Here is a 14,014-nt window from a genome sequence, read left to right as displayed (position 1 = left end):
CTACAACAAGAAGACAGCGCGAGTTAGGGAAATCACTCAGTTGGGAGGCCAGCGTACCTCACAACATTCTGCTCTAGGCTGAGAGAGGGAGCCAGCTAGATTAAAGGTAGCTTGGGGATGTCTACTTGAGTTGCCTGCGATTACAGTGTAGACATACCCACAGATGAATGTTTGCAAACTCAGCCCTGCCCAGTTCTAACAATGCAACCCATTCTTTCCCAGCGGGGGCCTTCTATCCCAGCGCCAGGCCTTGACACAGCTCTCCCAGTGTACCCCTGTCCTCACCAGTAACATCCCTGCTATCCCAATCTGAGGTACTCCTCACGCACCATCCTCTGGTCAGGACAAACTGTGCCAAAGTGGGTAATGGTTTTACAGTATAAATGAACATCCATTAGGGACCAGGATGAGGTTTGTTTTAATTTGCTATGACCTAACCTCACATCTGTTGGGCTCAATGCAGGAATCATTGGAGGAAGCCTTATGGCCTGTGCTATGCAGGCCAGGCTGGGTGATCACAATGGGCCCATCTATGAATCCGGATCCAAATTTCCTGAGTTCTTAACATTCAGGCATAGGCGTTGGTGGCCCTTTGGGTGCAGGATTTGCAGGCGTGCTTGCTCTACATGGCTCCTGTGATAGTCACTTGCCTCTTCTTGAAGCAACAACACAGCCAAAGCTGCTCCTCTGTGATGCAATGCTCATTCATTGCCAAGTCAGATGGACATGAATACTTCCCTCTCCTCCCTCCTGTGTCCTTACCACAGTCCGGGTTTCCACGTATCCGTGTTCCTGTCAGCTCCATGCCAAGCTGGTCAACACACCAGCACTCTCCACTGCTCTGGTCACACTGCATCTTCCTGTAGTATCCATCCTCATCACAGCTTGGAATGAAAACACCTGGGGAAAAATGACAGGAGTCTCCAAAATTGGGCCCAGTGTGAGAACAGGAAATGTACAGTATAACAGCTACTGCTGCATTTGAAACATGGAGATGGACTCAGCTGTTCTAAAAAGAGTTACTGAACAAATGTCTCAGAAATCCAGCAACCTGCAGTGGACGCTGCCTCACAAGAAGGTGAAATACCAGGAGCATGCACAAAGGGGCAGGTCACAGAGTGCATTTATCAGAAGTTCGGGGGAAGAGCTCACGAAGCAAGAATGTCACAGTTGCATACATCTTATAACAAGGTCTCAGATGAGTCCAACAGTAACTCAGAGTAACATCGAAAGCATCACAGTGAGAAATATCATACTGGTATTCTGAGGTTGGCAATATCTCAACTACAGGAGGTAAAGGGGCTGGGGCCGATATCAACTCTGCTCAGAAGGAATGTGAAAGGCGAGAGAACTTCACAACCATGATTAACCCAAGACTGTTAGCAATGCCAAGCCCAGGGGCCAGAAGCTGTGCCAGGACTAGATCCTGCTACAGGGGGAGAGATGTCCATCCCATCCATCGTTACTGGGAAGTTCGCATGGCTCATGACTCACCAGGTTTCTTTTTTGCTGCTTCTTGGATCTGGATCCTTTCCAGCTCCACGAGACAGGGGGGCTCTGTAATACCCAAAGCAAACACCTCTTAGAGCTAAGTGGGCATCTCAGCACGCATGCCTGTTTCTATTTAGGGAGGACTCCTCCTCCAGAGGTGGCCAGGGGACTGGTGGTGAACGGAGGATGAGAATCGCCTTCAATTGGTCAGAAGAACCAGGTTTGCTCAAGCTCTCTCCTCACCCAACCCCACTCCTCCCAGCTTCCTTTATGTGCTAATCAGGGAGCCCCTCCCCACCCCCGGCCAGTGGAATCTAGAGCCTTGGACACAGGCAGGTTCTTAGTTAACTTCCTCACGGTCTCACTCCGTTAGAATGACACAGTCTGAAGAAGTGGCTCTTCTGACAAGATCTTCCCATTCATCATCAGTGCCTCACCCAGTTCATTGTATAATATGGGGCTGTCCTCATATTGGACTTCAGTGGAAATGTTAGGTAGGGTGACTGTTTTCTAAGTACATTCTGCTCTTTGTTGCCCTTTATATCTATTTACAGCAGTATATATATTACCATAGCCCCTTGTCTGGCATCTGGCTGCCTCGCTGCTTTTTGACCAGAAAGTGGTCAAAAGACAAATGCTAGAGCAGTGGTTCTCAAACTTTTTTACTGGTGACCCCTTTCACACAGCAAGGCTCTGGGTGCGACCCCCCCCCTTATAAATTAAAAACACTTTTTATATTTAACACCATTATAAATGCTGGCAGCAAAGCAGTTGGGGTGGAGGTTGACCACTCACGACCCCCCCCCCCCGTAATAACCTAGCAACTCCCTGAGGGGTCCTGACCCCCAGTTTGAGAATCCCTGGGCTAGAGCAATATCTACCATCAGTGCCTGTGAATCACTCCACGCTGCCACCCTGAAATTCAGTTAATAGCCTGTCTGAACAGGCCCTGAATGTCACCAAAGCCTGGCTCTGGTGAACTGCCAGAGGAAGTCAGTATGAAAGGTAGGAAGGAGCCTTTTCTGAAAATACCCTAGAACAGGGGTGGCCAACCTGTGGCTCTTCAGAAGTTAATATGCGGCTCCTTGTATAGGCACCAACTCCGGGGCTGGAGCTACAGGCGCCAACTTTCTAATGTGCCGGGGGGTGCTCACTGCTCAACCCCGGGCTCTGCCCCCACTCCACCCCTTCCTGTCCCTTCCCCTGAGCCTGCCATGCCCTTATTCCTCCCCGTTCACCCCCAGAGCCTCCTGCACGCCACAGAACAGCAGATCGGGAGGTGCAGGGAGGGAGGGAGAGGCGCTGATTGGCAGGGCTGACGGTGGGTGGGAGGCGCTGGGACGGGAGGGGAGCTGATGAAGGGCTGCTGACGTATTACTGATGCTCTTTGGCAATGTACATCAGTAAATTCTGGCTCCTTCTCTGGCTCAGGTTGGCCACCTCTGCCCTAGAGATTTCTGTCCTGGGACCTGACAGCAGAGGCACTCCAGGTGACCTTAGCTGCTGGAATGGGACACAGTAGGAGGGAGTTTCTGTAATCTGATTTCTTAAGAAAGTCAAACCAGCTGGGGCTTTACAGAAGCGGGCAGACATTTTGTGAAGTTACTGACTCTTGGATAGCCATATAGAATTGCTGACTGAAAAGCCCATACAAAACAGCGCTCTCTCTAAAGGAAACCTGGTGACGACGCACTTTCTCTCCAGAAGCAGAAGCACCATTCGGCAGTGGAGACGTGGCCGTCCTTATAGGTGTCACAGGAGTTGAAGAAGGGCCGGATGCAAATCTCATACTTGTCTAAGTTGATAGCTGCAAGCTCTGTCTGGTCCAGGAAAAGGTCATTGTTTGTGTCCAGCTTGGAAAACATCCAGCCAATGGAATCCTTGCAACTGGCCACCAGGCTCTTGTCCAGCACTGTGAGCAAACGGAGGGAATGCAGGAGAAAGAGAGGGAACAGCAGAGAGAGAGGAGTGACAGTCAAATCAAAAAGTGCCTTTATCCCCTCACCCACACCACCGCCATGCACACAGATACTGTCAGATGGCAGTGTCTTTATTTTCAGAGGCCAGACCAATTTTGTCATGAATGCTTTCTTTTGAGGGCTGGTGAAGTGCCCTAACCTTGTGACAGTGCCCTGACATGAGGCCATGACACTGATGTGGCCTAAGGAACCATGACATTGGGATGGAATGGATCTCTGCTGCAGAACACATTTATACAGGGTGAAGGAGGTCAGGAAGAACTACAGGGAGGATCACAGGGCATAAAAGCTGAGCTCTGCAGAGTCTGAGCCCTTCACCCGATGAGTCCTGCATTGTTGTGAACTGTAATCCCTGCCAGCTACGCACAGATCCGCACAGCATAGAGGATTGTTAGGCTGTGTCTCTGGGCAACACTCTTCAAACGCTGCTTCCCTTTCCCTATTCAGAGAGGGTACAAAGCAGCTGCCAGTTTGGCTCTGGATGGACTTCCTAGCAGCTGGAGAAAACAAACATGGCCCATGGTTCTGATTATCAGAGTTGAGGGAGGAAAACTCACGGGAAGGGGTGGCAGAGAAAAGTCTGCCTCAAACACAGCTCCTACTGCTGATTTCATCAAACCAATTCCCCCCAAGGAGCAATCAGCTGAGAGATTTTTGTTCACTGACATTTAAACTAACCAGATTCCTCCTGACTGAGCTCACTTCACACTCCACATGTGCTTCGGGACCAGGGAGGTACTCCGTTTTAATAGGCACACTGAAGTGTTTGCCTTGCTTGTGCTCACAGCAGTTGGCATAGCCGATGGGCCATGCAGAGACCTCTCTCGTTATTCTGCCTGACCAGTGCGTATCTAACACAATAATGGCTACAACCCCAACCAGCCAGGTTTCTGCATGGCCAACCTTTATTCAATCCTAAAAGTTACTCAGTGGACACTTTCAGCCACTCAGAAAAGCTCTGTACGCATTAAAAACTATCATCTTTTTACCTGCATAGTAGGCCCTCGGATTGGCCATAACATACCACTGGGATAGTCTCAAAGCCAACCAGAATGCAGCAGGTTAATAATGGCACATGCAGTAAGATTTACTCCAATGCACCAAAATCCATCAGATAAAATGGTCTGATCACCACCCTTCACTGGAATCATAAAGACATTTCAATAGAACATTGTCACAGGAGATTTATATTATCATTTCATTCACTGCCGAGATGCGGCTGCTTCCAGAATGGAATATGGGAGCTGTTTAGCAAAGCACAGCAGTACTACACAACAGTTCAGCCTAGGATTTCAGTTTCCCATTGAAACTAGAGGGAGTTCAGGTAGGCAGAAGGAAATTATCCAGGGATGACATGCCTATTCTTATAAAAAGGATCTTTAATAACCACATGTGGTCAGGCGCCTGCTTTGAGATCTTAAAAACAGCAACACAGGGAACCCAATTTCCAACTAGCCCCATGCTAGAACATTGGTCCTGCACTGACTCAAAAAGGAAGGATATCAGCCCCACTTCCTGTAGCACCTAGATGTTCTATGAAGTTTTCCCTGCCAAATCCAGTCCTGATCCAACCCTGCTTACAGCAGGAGGTCTTGTAAGGTCACAGCACAAGGTTGTCCAACAACAAGGTGTGGGTCCTATCTGAAAATGCACCAGCTTCATCTTGGTATTTATATACCACATTGACCTTATCCTGGGACAACGTTCTCTCCCCGAGATTATGAGCCAGATTCTCTGGCCACCAAGTTCACTATGTGGTGCAAAATGAATGTAAAACAGCTGGAGATTCCCCCTGGCTGTGTGTAGGGGGACTCTCTACCAGAATAAAGCTAGAGCAGTCAGCTCCACTGTGTCTCTTGCACTGGAAACCTCTGCCCCAGTGTAAGGGGAAGGAGAAGTGTGTCAGGTGGGGAAGGGGAGTAGAGGAGTTAGGGTCTGTTTTGCCCAGTTCTCCATAGGTGGAAGGTCCCTGAGGGATCCTACCCCCTGCAGCTTTAATTAATTCTGGTGCCAAGCAACTGAAAATTAAGGAGCTGCAATTGGCTCCCTGATAGACTCCCTCTCCACTGTACCTGAGCAGAGAATGGGCACATTGGAGAATCAAGACACACACACACCCCTCCATGCATCTTGCACTGGAACCCACTCACCCAACCCTCCCTGCTGGATACTTCTCAGCCCTGTGGGTTTCATCAGCAGCCTGCAATCTCCCATTTTAGCATGGCACATCTGTGGCCTCTGGGCTATCAGCTATGAGGCTGATGTCAGGGAAAGCAGCACTGTGAATGCACCTTACTGTGCCTTGTTTCCCCAGGACACTGACATGTACCACAAGCCCTGCCTGCCTCTCTCACGTAGGCCCCTCACCAAAATGCACATGACAGTAGGTCTCATTTGAGCTCGGCTGATCTAGATTAAGGGCATAGGTTGTGAAAAAGGTACCCAACATGTCAAACACATCTCATGCTGATGGACATACATGGCATGTCAGACAGCTGTCCTGAATGGAAAAGGTACATGTCAAACACATCTCATGCTGATGGACATACATGGCATGTCAGACAGCTGTCCTGAATGGAACAATCCACTGGAAATTCAGAACACTGTCGTCAGCGAATGCGTCTAGCAGCATAGGACTCCCACAGCCCACCTGAAAGCCTTTTAGACATGTCAGCAAGCACACTCCAGAATTCATGTGCCAAGCCACTGGTAATTTTGCTCTCCCAGTCCAATAATCTATACTCCCTTTGGGGAGGAAACACCGCATTATTTGCATTAGCCTGATTTAGGAATAAAGGAATGGAGATCCAATACCCAAGTCTTGGCCCAGCCCCTCAGCTGATGTAAATTGGAATAGCTCTGTTGAAGCCAAGGGTACTACACTGATTTACACCAACTGGGAATCTGGCCCCATGTCACCACTGACAGCATCAGGGAATTCACCCCCTGTGGCTTTGGCCCTGATGCAGCTCCACTGTTGGCAGCACTGGCATAGACAAGTTGCTGGCAGACACAGACGTTGAAGCACTGGGCCACATAGATGTGTTAGACGCAAGGTTAGACCATGGGATGCTTCAAACACTGGGGGCTGCCTGGAGTCCCATTGTCACTAGCATTCCCACTGTCACTATAACCAGGAGAACCGGACTGGTGGAAGCAACGGTGGGATATTTGGGGCAAAAAAGCCTAGTGCAAGCATGCCCAGGAGTGACTGGTTTATGCCCCAAAGCAGGATGATTAATGTCCCTTATATATTTTTATCCTGGCTAATGAAACCATGGAGGAAATTCTGATTACATAGCTCAATGTCTATTCCTTGTCTGAGCCCTACTAAGTTCTTCTCTTCAAAATACACATTGGCAGTGAGTTCCATAGATTAACTAGGTGTTGTATAAAAAAGGATGTATTTTTATCTGTTTTAGAGTTGTTGCCTTTTCATTTAATTGAAAGCCCCCCTTGTTCTTGAATTATGAAAAAGGTCAAAAAGTAAGGACGGGCCAGTGGAGGGAAAGGGTGTGCCGGGGCTATGGGTCTAGTCTGAGAATGGGGTTCAACTTCCAGTTGTGTCACAGACTTCCTGTGTGGCCATGGGCAAGTCATTTAGCCTTTCTGTGCCTCAATCCCCATCTGTAAAACAGGGTTAATAGCACTCACCTACTTCATAGCGGTGTTGTGAGGAGAAATATATCACAGACTGAGGTGCTCAGATAGTGCATGAATGGGGGCCATATACGTAGCTAAACACGTGAATAAATAGTAGCACCTGATTCACGTTCTTTATACCATATTTACTGTTCGTTATTATATACCTCTAACAACAGCCTCTATTTCCCTTTTCTAAAGGAAATCATCCCAATCTATGTGCTTCCCCCTTATGGGCAGGAAAGTCTAATTATTTATATGGCCTTTCTCTGGACCCTCCTTTTTCGGCTGTGTTCTTTTTGAGGTAGGGTGATACTGTATAAAAGCTATGCCTGTGTGACCATTAAACTAGTGACAAGGGCAAGAGAAGCAGGTGTCTGGACCTTAGCAGGTATATGGTGGGATAGTGGCTATGCAGTGAGCTATAAGGGGCAAAGGTTCAATTGCAGTGCTGCAATATGAGAAATCCTAGACCATATTAATCGTGGTCTGCATTTCAGCCCACTCTGCCACAGAGGCAGGAAGAATGGAACTAATGGACACTGAACTTAGCAAACTGAAATGCCTGCACCAGACCTGACTGCACTGAGCACAGTCTCCATCACTCTACAGACCTTTGTTCCCGCCTCATCACAACCAGTATGAGGGAGGGGGCTTTGCGTGTCCACAAATGACAGATCTGCAGTTTCCGTACCATTCACTGGATTAGCCCCTGGGTTTCCAGAACTGTTCTGCTTGGAGTTCTCATGTAGGAGCTGGAACCAGTCCCGCAGACGGTCTCCCAGGTCTGCTAAGTCCTGCCCGGTACAAGTCTCTGGAAATTAAATGGCGAACTATTAAACAAGCATCCCAGCCGCCAGCAAGGTTTGGGAAGATGGAAAAGGATTGGATAGCTAGGGTAGTTACACCCAGCATGGGGCACAAACGTGGCTTCGGGAGCATGGAAAGAGACGTACTCATCATTTCTGGGGATGGTGATAGAGGAGGCCTGTTGTCATAGTGGAGAGAAGTAAAAGGAGAAAGATGGGTAGGCAGTCCCAAAAGATCTCCCCTAATGCACTCCTCCAGCTAGTGACCCTCCCAACAACCAGCACTCTCCCAATCTTCACTGGCACCACCATCCTCACGCCTTCCCCAGGTTTCTGGGCTGGGCACTCAGCCTGCCCTTGGATGACTTCTCTCTCTTAGCTCCTTTCCTCCACAGCTGTTCTATGCTTTGTTGTGCCTAGATCTTCTGCCATATAAGAGATCACTCTGACGCAGAGTTAATGAACAAACTCCAGTTCTATTGGGGCTGCTTACAACTAAGCTTCTTTGATCTCCTGGCTTCTCAGACAGGCCCCCAGGAGGTGTCTCTTCCAAACAGTTCTCTCCAGAAAACAGTATGCTGCCTGAACGTGTCTGCTGGCACTTAATTATTGTTACAACATCGTCCATCTCATTGGGCTCCTGTCCGTACTGTCCCTGGTGCACTCATCTTTTCTCCTCTCTCATTCTCTCTTGCCACCCCTTTGATTTCCATTCTTTTCTCCTTCTCCCTGCTTTGTGCCTTCACTTCTTGCTCTCCCTTCTGTCTCTGTTATACTCCCTCTCCCTACTACAGGCTCTGCCTTTAGAGTCAAGACAGCTCCACCTGCATTATTATTTGTGTCCTCCCCTCCCCATCACAGGACATGCACTTTCCTTATTTATTTTATATCCACGGGGAATAAAACAAACTAGGTAGCAGCCTCTCTCTTACCTTGTTTGACATCTGTGGTTGAGGTGGGGCCATGCTCGGTCGGGCAGGGGCACTGGCCCTCACACTTCACTGCCAGCTGCTTGCTGGTCAGGCAGGCTTGCTGCTCCAGTTTGCACTGAGAGAAGAAGCAGGAAGAGTCAGTGCAATAAGCACGATCCCGCTCTGAGTACTCCGCAACTCACACCACCCAAACCATGTTTGATTCTTGGATGGCAAAAGAAACTCCAATCAATCCCCTGGGTAACAAGCATGTTCCCAGCTGAGTGCAAAGCCCCACCAGGTTACAGGTGTGAGAGCAGGGAGTTGACTCACCACCTCCAGAATATGCATAACCAAGAAGGGGCCCAACAGAAATGTGCTCTTCTGAGTTTCATGTTTCCACGCTCCCCAGGGCTCTTTCCAAAAAGCAAGACCTCATGCATAGGGTCAATCCATTCCACTGATCTTGCAACTACTTTTGTGTAACCTTTTCAAGCAAGCTCAAGTCCAGGAGCAGAAGAGGTCTCAGCAGGGACCACCTTCTACCCAATCAGCAATATTGGCTATAAAGAACCATATAAGCCAGATCATTCCAGTCAACCTTGCTTTCTGTTATTTCATCCCCACTCTAACTTGCAGGCTCTTGGTACTGAGCTCCCCGTGTAAGGTGCGTTTCTTGCAGCCCTGCTAAATCAGGGTGCAGAGGAGGGGATAGACTATACCCACTTAGAAATCTGTGAGGAAGCACATGCACTTTTCTGGCAGCTCTGAAAGCTGAGGATAAAGGCTTAACTGATACAGATTCCCATCTTCTAGTTACCAGATCCACAGGCAACAAGACGAGGTCAGCACAGCTTTCCCAAACGAGCTGTGATTCACTACTGAGCCATGCTGCCCTGTAAAGCTTTGGTGTACTGTACTCAATGCACAGTATATCCGCTGCTAATGTTACCACCACAGCACCGTGCAGAATCCAGCACCGAGTGATACCATGTCCCCAGCATGAGCCCACGTCACCCCTCCCGGTACTCCCCTCATTAACAACTGAGACAAATTCCTCAGTCCCTCCTGTGCCTCAGCACCAAGCCCAGGGAGCGTGGCTAGGGAACTGTCGCAGATACAGCTGTGGACACCAATACTATAGCTGGCTCTTCACTGGAAGCCATGAAGCACAGCAGCTCCCCAGAGCTAACCCTTTGACACCCACCCTCCTTATCAGTATATGAGCCTTGTCCGCCCCACTCACCACAGAGCTGTAAGTGTGTCCATCAGAGCCGCAGACAGATGCAAGCTGGGTCATGTGACATGGTTTGCAAAAGCTTTCTTTGTTTCCATGGTGTTTCAGGGCAGGCTGCTTGATTCTATCCATGGGGGGGCGGGGACAGAGAGAGACAGAGAGATGGATAGGTGCTAGGTAGGTTCACCCACACCTCCTCGCTTCCCAACAGAACTTGCTCAAGGCTTCTGCTCCTTGGTTCCCCAAAGAAATCCGTTATTCTTAGTATTCTGTGGTAAATTGTTCTCACTTTGCAGGCCTGCAGGCAGCTGTTCACCCGCCTGTCAAACTGGGGGGAGGGGAGGGAGGAAGGTCGCTGTAAAGGGAAGGATGGAAGTGACCTTTGGAGTAACAGATTTAGAATGGAAGCCCGAGTGATACTGGAGTTGATTGTCTTACCTGGGTGTCAAGACTGCAAGGGAAGGCAGGTGGGAGGTGGCTCTCCAGTCCCCAGGGAACAATTGGTACAAGAGCAGAGAGAACAAGGTGATTCTTAAAGGCCGCAGAAAAACAAATGGGGGAGACACCAACATTATAGGGTGCGATGGCAATGGGCTCAGGCAGGGCCAGTCTGCCTGAGGGGCCTGGTGGTAATCAGTGTCCCGTTAATGCAGTTCTGACTGCTGGAACTGGAACAAACCACCACCCCAAAGTACGACGTGAGGCAGGGCTTTCTCCATTGTGGGCTGTTGGGATAATGAGGCCTACAACTTTACCTAATTGAAAGCTCAACTGTAAAAAGTGAGTGAAAGTTCATAAATTGTCACAGTGGCCAGTTATATCAAATTGTTTAAGACAAGATGTAAGAAGGAGCTGGAAAGACTGCATTAATTTAAACAGGAAAGGATTTATTGATACCACTCAAGGCCTGTGTTAAGATTATCACTGGTAAATGAGGAGAAGACCGGAAATCAGTGAACTAAAATTGGAGTCAGGAAATTAGGCCTATTTAGAGTGACCAGATGTCTTGATTTTATAGAGACAGTCCTGATTTTGGGGTCTTTTTCTTATATAGGCTCCTATTACCCCCCTGTCCCAATTTTTCAAACTTGCTGTCTGGTCACCCTAGGCCTATTGGTGGACAAAATGATGAGGATGGACTATCCTGCCCACCATTCCCTGTTTGGGGTCCTCAGAAAGAGACTTTGGGAGAGGGGGTGTCAAACTGGCTACTGTGACGCTGGATGGCTGAAAGAAGAGAGGAGGGGAAGGAATGAGATTCACCATCATGGCTGCCAGCCCCACCAACTCCTGGGACCCCAGACCTTCTTCATCCTAATCCTGAAAATTGTCCTGACCAGAGGGACCCAGAGGACATCGCCACTTCCACTGGCTTCAGCTGAACTACAAATACCACCTGGGATGTTAGACTTTGTCATCTTCTACCCATGTATGTTCTTTTCCTTCCCCACCATATTTCTTGTCTTCCCTATTCCTCTCCGTTTTGCTTCTGTCAGTAAGAGTCTGGCTTAGATGGCCAACAGGGTACATTTTGCAACACTGCTGTCAGCCTGTGATCAGAAAGAGGCAGCTAAATGTAATGCCCTGAACAGCCCGATGCTGGTACAAATTTGCCAAGTCTCAGACTGGCTGATAAGACCATGTACTGGGCCTGTGTTTCTGCAGCAGAGACGTTGCAAGCAAGAGTCAACACCAGTGACAGAAACTTCATTTTCTATCCTTGCTAGTCTTTTCTCTCCCTTTTTGTGTGTGTTGTGTTTGGTTTGTTTTGTCTTCTAGGAAACAGGATCAGACTGTAACAATTACAGAAACAACAGCTCTAGACCATCTTAACTAACTTCTCTTTTCCCAAAAAGGACAGTTATTACCATCTTTCATACAAGCCCAAACACTGTCAAACAAGAGGTTTTTCCTTCTAAAAATCTCTTCAGCTACAGAGAAAGGGAACAAGGAATGTTGCTAAAATGAAAGCCTTAATGTTTACATTCCAAAGGTTTTAACTGTTTCTCCTTTTTTGTGTCTTTAATAAAAGGCTAACAGAATTTTTAACAGTTTCTTTGCCATGGAACCAATCAGGCTGAGGTCTTTGTGTACCAAACCTTGTTTAAAACTATTTAATGTTGGGCAGTGACTGGGTTATGTTAACACCTTTGGGCCCATATATTCCATTTCAATTAATACAATAGGGCATGTGAGTCTGGGAACTCTCTTGCTCCCTGCTTGCCCGCCTATGCCTGAAGCGTTATTCCAGGCAAGGCCCAACACCTTTTTGTTTTCTATTTAGTTTGGAGGAGTAGGGTTTCTATTTCACTTCATGTGCTTTGCTGGGTATGGGGATCTTCCAGACATAGCACAAACATGCCCGTATTTTACTAGGCTATGTCTATACTTACTGCAGAGTACAGACACTGCATACCCCCTAGCACAGACATAAATAGTAGTGTAAATGGTAAGGCACTGCTTAACAAGGAGAGTAAAAACACACAAAAACCATAGGGTATATATCCTACCTGGCTCACTACATGCACAAGTGATGCTTCCCTGTCTACACTGCTATGTTTAACAGCGTAGTGTCTCAATGACAGAGCCTTTCCCCACCACCGGGAAAAGCCTCTGGTGGGTGGAGGCATCAGGGAAAGATTCTGGCAGATCCCTGCTGCCAGAGCCTTTCTCCACTGCCTCCCTCCTGCCAGAGCCTTCCACTGAGGAATGTAGCTACATATCATAGTGTGGTCACAGCCTGCTTTTCGCTGTGGCACTTAGCTACACATACCCTACATGCTGCCGCCAGTGTAGACAAGGCCTTTGAGTGCTGTTGGTAACTATTTCTGTTATGGCGCCCAGGGCCCTTCAGGCATGCACTCATTGTTCTTAAGATCAAATCTTGGGGGAAGGGGAGATCACCTCTGAAGACACTAAGTGCCAAGATCATCTTTATTTATAACAACCAGTCTGTGGAGCTGCCCCAATCCCATTCATGGCATTGAGGAAAACAGGAGGGGTTCAGAGCAAATTACCTCCAAGTTCCATCCTCCTAGAAAGGGGGAGGGCTGGTTCGCCTATGTTCCCACACCCTAATGGCCTGCCAAAGTCCCTCCAACTGGCATTGTTGTTTTGTCCCTGCTACTCCATGTTCCCATCCCTAGAGAGGGTTCTGTCTTTACCACTCAGGACCCAAAACTGCAACAAGAACAGCCATACCCAGAATACACTGCCAGTTGTAAAAGACTCAGCCAGGAACTTTAGAGTGTGGGATACAGGGAGATTCAGAACAAAAATGATCCTCAGTCTTTCCTGTCCAATAAAGCCCAGTGCTCTTAAAGCATTCCTGCTCTGTTCCTGGTACTGCTGCCTGAGGTAAGAATCTACCTGGCCTCAAGTGGATAGAAAAATTCAGGCCAAGTTTCCCCTCTGTTGATTAAGAAAGTCTTTCCTAATGCCAGATTGTGCAGGCTCCCCGGGTCTGCCTGTCACACAGGAATAAAGGTGAGAAGAATGTGACTTGGATTTCTGTGTCCACTGAGAGCTGACCATGTGGATAGCAACAGCATCCAACCACCTGTCCATCACTCCCATTTAATGCCTGGCTTAGCAATAATGTGGCCTATTGGCGTTTAGCACTGTTAAAAACACTGGTAAACTGGGCCATACCACTTTCTCTTTTCCTCTCAGTCTGTTTGCAACGTATCTTTGTTATAGACGTAGGATTATTTATTTTTTAAAAGCTTTGATCCGTTTTTCTTATAAAACAAACAAAACAGATCAAAAAACATTCCCAGCCGCTCTGCATTTACAGTCAACCCCAGAATAATAAAACAGTGTGTGTTGGTGCAGCAGAATTAAAAAAAAACAAGAACACTGGTAAGAATTAGGAAACAAGAAAAAGTTCTCCCATAGGAGTCAAGAAGATTATTATAAAGAGCAGTGAATTCAAGAACTGATTTT

At 48.0% G+C, this 14,014-nt stretch overlaps 1 protein-coding gene across 2 annotated transcripts in view; it reads right to left on the bottom strand.

Moving 5' to 3' along the window:
* SPOCK2 (SPARC (osteonectin), cwcv and kazal like domains proteoglycan 2) overlaps positions 1–14,014 on the bottom strand; it is a 50,872-nt gene that overhangs the window by 2,925 nt on the left and 33,933 nt on the right. For both annotated transcript variants that reach the window (XM_039547502.1, XM_039547503.1), the window contains 6 exons: positions 10,079–10,193; positions 8,854–8,968; positions 7,807–7,926; positions 3,185–3,403; positions 1,495–1,557; positions 763–900 (listed from right to left, as the gene is read on the bottom strand). In XM_039547502.1, coding sequence (XP_039403436.1) covers positions 763–900; positions 1,495–1,557; positions 3,185–3,403; positions 7,807–7,926; positions 8,854–8,968; positions 10,079–10,193 — 770 coding nt within the window. The remainder of the gene's footprint in view (positions 1–762; positions 901–1,494; positions 1,558–3,184; positions 3,404–7,806; positions 7,927–8,853; positions 8,969–10,078; positions 10,194–14,014) is intronic.

This window comes from Mauremys reevesii, linkage group 7 (assembly GCF_016161935.1).
Source record: "Mauremys reevesii isolate NIE-2019 linkage group 7, ASM1616193v1, whole genome shotgun sequence".
NCBI classification, from domain to species: Eukaryota; Metazoa; Chordata; order Testudines; family Geoemydidae; genus Mauremys; species Mauremys reevesii.
Note: the sequence above shows the minus strand (reverse complement) of the source record. Positions and strands in the feature narration are given on the sequence as shown.